Source organism: Siphateles boraxobius, unplaced genomic scaffold, assembly GCF_051911475.1.
Source record: "Siphateles boraxobius isolate OS27281-9 unplaced genomic scaffold, OSU_SipBor_1 146, whole genome shotgun sequence".
NCBI classification, from domain to species: domain Eukaryota; kingdom Metazoa; phylum Chordata; class Actinopteri; order Cypriniformes; family Leuciscidae; genus Siphateles; species Siphateles boraxobius.
In genome coordinates, this window is record NW_027508751.1 from 262,501 (window position 1) to 272,500 (window position 10,000).

Below are 10,000 nucleotides of genomic sequence, written 5' to 3' on the forward strand. Positions count from 1 at the left end.
AAGAAAAAGTCATTCATATTGCCTGCAACTACATTATGTGAGTGAATTTCACAAAACTGTCAGGAAATGTCCTGATCATATTCCAATAATAATAAAAAAAGAAATATTATATTTATAATTTCTCGTGATATATTGAAAATCATTCAGCAATGAACAGTATTTTTCAGAAAACAACTTTTATAATTTTTATGCTATATAATATTTAAAATTATTATACATTTTTGACAGAACAGTAAATTACATTTATAATTATATATATTGTTTTGGTTTCTTGAAATATGCACGACCAGGACATCGTTTCATGAGATAATCAATTTGTTTGCTTTTCTTTGTTGAATCTGCTCGATTTTATTTTATGTTGATAATGTTTATTTCAATAATAATAACTTCAAGCCAAATGAAACTTTGGAAAAGAAAGTCATGTTTATTCAGGTTCTCAAGGCATCAGTTTCTTAGAGAAAAATAATGACATCATTAATGAATCATCTTTCATTCAATTAAAGTCAACAAACAAATGCTGCATGTCAGTGTTAATGTGGTTTTACAAAGCTCAGTGGCAACATAATGAGCGATTCATTGTGACAGTCTGTGTTTGGGGATTAATTGTGTCGTTACAGTCGTCGACGAATAGATCGCAGTCCTGCACGGACGGTTTTACATTCCCAAATAAAAAGATTCACATCAAAAAGTTTAAACTAAACTCAGTAAGCTATTGCACAAACTCACTGCATTCATGTCAACACACACACACACACACACACACACACACACACACACACACACACACACACACGCGTTCACATGCGCACACACACTCAACTTTAAAATCAGCTTTTTTTTCATAATCAAGAAAAATCATCGGGAATAAAAAAAAGAAGACAAAAACAATATGAACAACTTTCCAGGAGACCAGACCAGTTCAGACCAGCCCAGCCCAGTTAAAACCAGTGCGGCACAATCCTGTCAGGCTAGAATAAATTACTCTTGAACTGAAGTGTGTTTCTGTGCTGAAGGGAATGAGATTCTGTTCAGTAAGTGGTTGTGGGCGTTTAAGGGTGGAGCTAAACAGAAGCTCCGCCTTCGAGTTTATGAGATTCTGTTCAGTAAGTGGTTGTGGGCGTTTAAGGGTGGAGCTAAAAAGAAGCTCCGCCTTCGAGTTTATGAGATTCTGTTCAGTAGGTGGTTGTGGTCGTGTTGTGGGCGGAGCTAAACAAAAGCCCCGCCTTCGAGTAGATGAGATTCTGTTCAGGAGGTGGTTGTGGGCGTTAAAGGGCGGAGCTAAACAGAAGCTCCGCCTTCCAGTTGATGATATTCTGTTCAGTAGGTAGTTGTGGGCGTTTCACGGGCGGAGCTAAACAGAAGCTCTGCCTTCGAGCTGATGAAGTACGTCACCAATAGAGAAAGCAGCAGCACAGCCACGCCCACTCCTAGTGTTAACATCTGCCAGATACACACACAGAAAACAAACTCATGTGATAAATAAAATCAAAGCAAATCATAAATCTAGATGTATATAGATCAGATAAATGCAGTGTTGTGTGTAACTCATTAGAAGTAAATTGAGTTATGTAATCAGATTACTTTTTCAAGTAACTAGTAAAGTAACACATTGGTTTTCAATTAACAACAAAATATCTAAGTTACTTTTTCAAATAAGTAACCCTAGTTACTTTTCACATTTATTGACTGACAGCTCTCTTGTTGCGAGAAATAAACTGAAGTGTGTGTGTGTGTGTGTGTGAGTAAACATGATGGTTATTGTGACATTATTGAGAGGTAGTTTACAGTAGGGGTAGATTGCAGAAGTGTACAGTAGAGTACAATAGATTTAACAAACGCCTTTGCACTTCGATTTTTCTCAACATTGGGACAGGAGAGCTGTCAGTCAATAAATGGGAAATTTACACGTCATTACGCTATTTCTACATTATTATGCTATTACTACGTCATTACGCTATTTCTACGTCATTAGGCTATTTCTACATCATTACGCTATTTCAACATCATTACGCTATTTCTAAATCGTTACGCTATTTCAACGTCATTGTGCTATTTCAACATCATTACGCTATTTCTACATCGTTACGCTATTTCTACATCATTAGGCTATTTCTACATCATTACGCTATTTCAACATCATTACGCTATTTCAACATCATTACGCTATTTCTACGTCATTAGGCTGTTTCTACATCATTACGCTATTTCAACATCATTACGCTATTTCAACATCATTGCGCTATTTCAACATCATTGCGCTATTTCAACGTCATTACGCTATTTCAACATCATTACGCTATTTCAACATCATTACGCTATTTCAACGTCATTACGCTATTTCAAAATCATTACGCTATTTCAACGTCTTTGCGCTATTTCAACGTCATTACGCTATTTCAACATCGTTACGCTATTTCTAAATCATTACGCTATTTCAACGTCATTGCGCTATTTCAACATCGTTACGCTATTTCTACATCGTTACGCTATTTCAACATCATTACGCTATTTCAACATCATTACGCTATTTCAACATCATTACGCTATTTCTACGTCATTAGGCTATTTCTACATCATTACGCTATTTCAACATCATTGCGCTATTTCAACGTCATTACGCTATTTCAACATCATTACGCTATTTCAACATCATTGCGCTATTTCAACGTCATTACGCTATTTCAACATCATTGCGCTATTTCAACGTCATTACGCTATTTCAACATCATTACGCTATTTCAACATCATTACGCTATTTCAACGTCATTACGCTATTTCAAAATCATTACGCTATTTCAACGTCTTTGCGCTATTTCAACATCGTTACGCTATTTCAACATCGTTACGCTATTTCTAAATCATTACGCTATTTCAACGTCATTGCGCTATTTCAATATCGTTACGCTATTTCTACATCATTACGCTATTTCAACATCATTACGCTATTTCAACATCATTACGCTATTTCTACGTCATTAGGCTATTTCTACATCATTACGCTATTTCAACATCATTACGCTATTTCAACATCATTGCGCTATTTGAACGTCATTACGCTATTTCAACATCATTACGCTATTTCAACATCATTACGCTATTTCAACATCATTACGCCATTTCAACGTCATTACGCTATTTCAACGTCATTACGCTATTTCAACATCAGTACGCTATTTCAACATCATTACGCTATTTCAACGTCATTACGCTATTTCAACGTCATTACGCCATTTCAACGTCAGTACGCTATTTCTACGTCATTAGGCTATTTCTACATCATTACGCTATTTCAACATCATTACGCTATTTCAACATCATTGCGCTATTTGAACGTCATTACGCTATTTCAACATCATTACGCTATTTCAACATCATTACGCTATTTCAACGTCATTACGCTATTTCAACATCAGTACGCTATTTCAACATCATTATGCTATTTCAACGTCATTACGCCATTTCAACGTCAGTACGCTATTTCAACATCATTACGCTATTTCTACATCATTACGCTATTTCAACGTCATCACGCTATTTCAACATCAGTACGCTATTTCAACGTCATTATGCTATTTCAACGTCAGTTCGCTATTTCAACATCATTATACTATTTCCTGTTTCCTATTTCCTGATGGAATAAGGCGTTTGGCTTTTCAGTCCGATTGAGCCGTCAATACATTACTAACGGATTGTTTGGTTGCATGTAAACATCGCCAGTGACTGTGATGCGATGAGGAGGATTACCTCAAGTTCTCGGCTAGCCACGAGGAAGACTCGCGCTCGGATGCTCTTCCAGCGAGACTCGGTCCATGTGGAGTAATCCCGGGAGCCGTACTCCATGCGCTCGAAGGCCGGAGACACAGCTTTAGCCAGACGCACCGACGCCCTCACACAGAGCGGCTGTCCACTGCCGTTCACCAACGGTCCCGACACCCAGAAATACGAGAACAGCTGAGAACACAAACAGGGAACATGAGGGCTGGGCATTCTGGGAATACATTACATAGGTCCACCACCTCCACTGCAAAAAAATAATAATTTTCTTATTTTGTGATTTTTAACAATGATATAATTATTTAGATGACAATAATTGAACATTAATTTTTAAACACTATATATATATACATATATACATACATACAGGTGCTGGTCATATAATTAGAATATCATCAAAAAGTTGATTTATTTCAGTAATTCCAATTCAAAAAGTGAAATTTGGATATTATATTCATTCATTACACACAGACTGATATATTTCAAGTGTTCATTCCTTTTAATTTTGATGATTATAACTGGCAACTACTGAAAACCCCCAAATCAGTATCTCAGAAAATTAGAATATTGTGAAAAGGTTCAATATTGAAGACACCTGGTGCCACACTTTAATCAGCTAATTAACTCAAAACACCTGCAAAAGCCTTTAAATGGTCTCTCAGTCTAGTTCTGTAAGCTACACAATCATGGGGTAGACTGCTGACTTGACAGCTGTCCAAAAGACGACCATTGACATCTTGCACAAGGAGGGCAAGACACAAAAGGTCATTGCTAAAGAGGCTGGCTTTTCACAGAGCTCTGTGTCCAAGCACATTAATAGAGAGGTGAAGGGAAGGAAAAGATGTGGTAGAAAAAAAGTGTACAAGCAATAGGGATAACCGCACCCTGGAGAGGATTGTGAAACAAAACCCATTCAAAAATGTTGGGGGAGATTCACAAAGAGTGGACTTCAGCTGGAGTCAGTGCTTCAAGAACCACCACGCACATACGTATGCAAGACATGGGTTTCAGCTGTCGCATTCCTTGTGTCAAGCCACTCTTGAACAAGACACAGCGTCAGAAGCGTCTCGCCTGGGCTAAAGACAAAAAGGACTGGACTGCTGCTGAGTGGTCAAAAGTTATATTCTCTGATGAAAGTAAATTCTGCATTTCCTTTGGAAATCAAGGTCACAGAGTCTGGAGGAAGAGAGGAGAGGAACAGAATCCACTTTGATTGAAGTCCAGTGTAAAGTTTCCACAGTCAGTGATGGTTTGGGGTGCTATGTCATCTGCTTGTGTTGGTCCACTGTGTTTTCTGAGGTCCAAGGTCAATGCAGCCGTCTACCAGGAAGTTATAGAGCACTTCATGCTTCCTGCTGCTGACCAACTTTATGGAGATGCAGATTTCATTTTCCAACAGGACTTGGCACCTGCAAACAGTGCCAAAGCTACCAGTGCCTGGTTTAAGGACCATCGTATCCCTGTTCTTAATTGGCCAGCAAACTCGCCTGACCTTAACCCTATAGAGAATCTATGAGGTATTGTGAAGAGGAAGATGCGATACGCCATACCCAACAATGCAGAAGAGCTGAAGGCCACTATCAGAGCAACCTGGGCTCCCATAACACCTGCACAGTGCCACAGACTGATCGACTCCATGCCACGCCGCATTGCTGCAGTAATTCAGGCAAAACAAGCCCCAACTAAGTATTGAGTGCTGTACATGCTCATACTTTCATGTTCATACTTTTCAGTTGGCCAACATTTCTTAAAATCCTTTTTTTGTATTGGTCTTAAGTAATATTCTAATTTTCGGATTTCGGACACACACACACACACACACACATATATATATATATATATATATATATTGAAAAAGTGCAGGCGGGCGATGCAACAGCAGCGTGGTCAAATACCAGCACTGAAGACGGTAGACGGGCGGACAACCAGGACTCGGTCCGGCATTGAGGCCGAGTGCAGGCGTTTCTACAGTGATCTATTCGCCAGCAAGGTGCCCGTCCCCCCACCTAACCTTCAGCTCGACCAGCTGACGTCCATCCTACCAGTGCTGGAAAGCGAGGTCCGACATGCAGTCGAGCAGGCACAGGCAGACCGGGTGCCTGGCTTGGACGGCGTGGAGATCGATCTGCTCAAAGCAGGCGGCCACTCCCTTTGGACGGCCATGGCGACCCGATTCAGCCGCTACATGGCACAATGTCAAATCCCCAAACAGTGGAAGACGGCAAAGACAGTACTGCGGTTCAAGAAGGGCGACCGTGAGCTGCTCAGCAATTACCGGCCGATCACACTGCTGTCGGCCGTATATAAGATCTTTACCAAGGTGCTGCTCAATCGGTTGGCCAAGCAGCTAGACGAACAGCAGCCCATCGAGCAGGCCGGATTTAGATCTGGCTTTAGCACCATGGATCATGTGCAGGTACCGATCCAGCTGCTCGAGCGGGCCAGGTAGTACAAGATGCTGTTAGGCCTGGCCTTCGTCGACTACGAGAAGGCCTTCGACTCGGTCAAGATCAATGCCGTGCTGCTCGCCCTCCAACAACAAGGCATCGGGGACGAGCATGTGGCCCTGCTGCAGGAGCTGAACAGCAACTGCACCACCACCATCACCCTGTTCGACCGGCCGCTTAACATCGAGGTCGGCCGCGGGGTCAAGCAGGGCGACACCATCTCGCCTAAGCTTTTTACCGCCTGCCTCGAGCAAATTTTCAGGCAGCTCAACTGGAACGAGGTCGGCATCAAGATCAACGGCCGCTGGCTCAATCACCTGTGGTTTGCCGATGACATCGTGCTAATAGGCTGTTCAGCAGTCGATGTACAGCAGCTGCTCGACCAGCTCAACCAGGCTGGCGCTCGGATCGGCATCAAAATCAATCTGGCCAAAACCAAGTGGATGCTCAACGACCAGGTGGCAGACACCACCCTTCACGTCGGCCAGCACCAGCTCCAGCAAGTCGATAGCTATATCTACTTGGGCCAGGAGCTAACCACCGACCACAGGATTGGTCGAGAACTGGCACGACGACGCCGAGCCGCCTGGGTCAGCTTTGGCTCAATTGCCGAGACGGCCACCAACAGAGCCGCCCTATTCAACAGCACCGTCCTACCGGCCATGCTTTACGGGTCTGAGACCTGGACAACGACGGCGGCCGACCGGCAAAAGCTGGCCGCGACTGAACGCGCAATCGAGCGCCGCATGATCGGGGTTAAACAGATCAACCACGTCCGCAACGAGCAGCTGCGGGCCATGACCAGGGTGGCCGACGCGGTGGACTTGGCCAACAAGGCCAAGAAGCGCTGGGCCGGGCACCTGATGCGGCGGACGGACGAAAGATGGACGCGCGAAGTCACTGTCTGGTTGCCGATAGACATCAAGCAGCCACGGGGACGCCCTGCAACACGATGGCGCAACTCGCTACGACAAGATCTGGGACACAATTGTATGGGGCTCGCCCAAGGACCGACAGACCTGGGCAGATCGTTGTGGTCTGCGCTGACCATCTTTGGCTGGCGAAGACAGACCGATTCTGGATATATATATATATATATATACACACACACACACACACACACATATACATATACATATATATATATATATGATTAAACTTAATTATATAATTATTCAGATGACAATTTAACATTTGTAAGTTTTAACATTTATATAAATGGAATAATTATATAAATATTTAGGTGACAATAATTAAACATTTTTAAGTTTTTAACACTATATATGATTAAACAGTTATATAATTATTCAGATGACAACAATTGAACATTTTCAAGTTTTTAACATTATATATAATTGAACAATTATATAATTATTTAGATGACAATAATTAAATTTTTTAAAGTGTTTTTAACATTATATATAATAGTACAATTATATAATTATTTAGATGACAATAATATAATTTTTTTTCCAAGTTTTTAACATTATATATAATTGAACATAATTATATAAATATTTAGACGACAATAATTGAACATTTTAAAGTTTTTAACATATAATTGAACATAATTATATAAATATTTAGATGACAATTTAACATTTTTAAAATTTTAACATTATATATAAATGGAACAATTATAACTATTAAGCAATAATCTTAATAATTTGATACAATAATCAAACATATTTTAGTTTTTAACATTATAATTGAACAATTGACTTATTTCCCCGGGTTGAATCACACACTCTTGCTTGACATGCGCAGTGAGCTGAAGTTCTGATGCTTACGTCCTTGCTCTCGGGGTTCTGGCACTGGGTCTCTGTGAGGTTGGTGACGGTCCCGGTCAGGTTGGCCATGATGTACTGAACGAAGCGGGTCACGCTGTGCATGCTGTCCACACCGATGTAGAACTGAGGAGGACCAGAGCCTAAACACAGCAGGAGAGCGTCAGATATACGGCCTGTTATTTCACCAGCTGAAGATTTACACTGCAGAAGAACACAAACACACGCCAAGTGTGTGTATAAATCAGCAGTGGCGGGAAACGCTGTCAAATCACGAGCCAATTTGGTGCGTTTCTTACGTTTACTCACGCTGGGGAAGTTCGTGTGAGACAGATCTGCGCAGATTTAGCGTCATCATGATATATTAAATACAGCGTATCGTGCAGAATCTGCTCATATCTGGCTTACTTGAACACACACGTCACGCAACAACAGCACGCTTGTTTATTTACATTGAAGCAATAGCGAAGATTAAAAAGCTTTCGGCTAACAGAAAAGACAGTTATTTTCATTAACATCCTACATGTTCTTTTACTGTATTAATCTGTCCACATAAAACACATTTCTGGTGATGAGGATGAAAGAGGAGATGCTGGATGACAGGATCTTGTTTGAATAAGAAATGAATGTATGAAATCCAAACTTTATAATAAAAATATATATTATACTTAAAATGCTGTTGGCTACTTTCTTTGTGACTTCAGGAGGAAGCAGGGAGCGAAACCAGCTGTTGTTCTTCTGGATTAAGAAGCCATACAGCAGCTGAGCGACCTGAGAGACAGCAATCATATCAGTATCAGAAACATCGGACAAAATCAGCTTTATTTAGAAGTTCTGACAGATATGTGTATCTGTTATAAGACTAACCCAAGTGCAAATTAAAACTTTAAGAAACCTGATCTAAAACTTTTATTACTTGACAACTTCTCATTTTATTGACTTTTGTTAATGTTATATTTTATATTTATCCTTCTTGTCTTCATTCATTTAATGTAATAATGCTTCGACAATATTCAAAGTAAACACAATCAAGCCCATACTTAACACTCAAAACAGGAACATTGTAAGAGTACTAGTCACATGTGATCATGTGAGAGTGAAGTGTGTGTGTGTGTGTGAGATTGAGAGAGAGAGAGAGTCTCGATCTTGGGGTCAGCGGTGATGTTGTTCAGAGAGAGTGAGTGTGTGTGTGACATTGAGTGAGTGTGTGTGTGTGTGTGTTTGAGATTGAGTGAGTGTGTGTGTGTGTGTGCGAGATTGAGTGTGTGTGTGTGTGTGTGTGAGGTCACGTGACTCACGATCTTGGGGTCAGCAGTGATGTTGTTCAGAGAGAGAGAGTGAGTGTGTGTGTGAGATTGAGTGAGTGTGTGTGTGTGTGTGTGTGTGTGTGAGATTGAGTGAGTGTGTGTGTGAGATTGATTGAGTGTGTGTGTGAGATTGATTGAGTGTGTGTGTGTGTGTGTGTGTGTGTGAGAGATAGTGTGAGTGTGTGTGTGTGTGTGAGATTGAGTGAGTGTGTGTTTGTGTGTGAGATTGAGTGTGTGTGTGTGTGTGTGTGTGTGAGGTCACGTGACTCACGATCTTGGGGTCAGCGGTGATGTTGTTCAGAGAGAGAGAGAGAGAGAGAGAGAGAGAGACCGAGATTGAGTGAGTGTGTCTGTGAGATTGATTGAGTGTGAGATTGAGTGAGTGTGACTGTGTGTGTGTGTGTGTGTGTGTGTGTGTGTGTGTGTGTGTGTGTGTGTGTGTGAGAGAGAGATTGAGTGAGTGTGTGTGTGTGTGAGAGAGGTCGGGTGACTCACGATCTTGGGGTCAGCGGTGATGTTGTTCAGGGAGAGCGAGTGTGTGTGTGTGTGTGAGATTGAGTGTGTGTGAGTGAGATTGAGTGTGTGTGAGTGTGAGTGTGAGTATGTGTGTGTGTTTGAGTGTGAGAGATCGATTGAGTGTGTGAGATTGAGTGAGTGTTTGTGTGTGTGTGTGTGTGTGAGATTG

The 10,000-nt window shown here is 41.3% G+C and overlaps 1 protein-coding gene across 1 annotated transcript in view; it reads right to left on the reverse strand.

Annotated features, from left to right (window-relative positions):
- Positions 1–404: 404 nt before the first annotated feature.
- The window catches only part of ncstn (nicastrin), a 33,694-nt gene continuing 24,098 nt past the window's right edge, over positions 405–10,000 (reverse strand). Inside the window, exons 14-18 of the mRNA XM_077230498.1 lie at positions 8,677–8,779; positions 8,012–8,151; positions 3,745–3,951; positions 1,325–1,440; positions 405–1,252 (exon numbers count right to left, since the gene is read on the reverse strand). Coding sequence (XP_077086613.1) covers positions 1,246–1,252; positions 1,325–1,440; positions 3,745–3,951; positions 8,012–8,151; positions 8,677–8,779 — 573 coding nt within the window. The 3' untranslated portion in view covers positions 405–1,245. The remainder of the gene's footprint in view (positions 1,253–1,324; positions 1,441–3,744; positions 3,952–8,011; positions 8,152–8,676; positions 8,780–10,000) is intronic.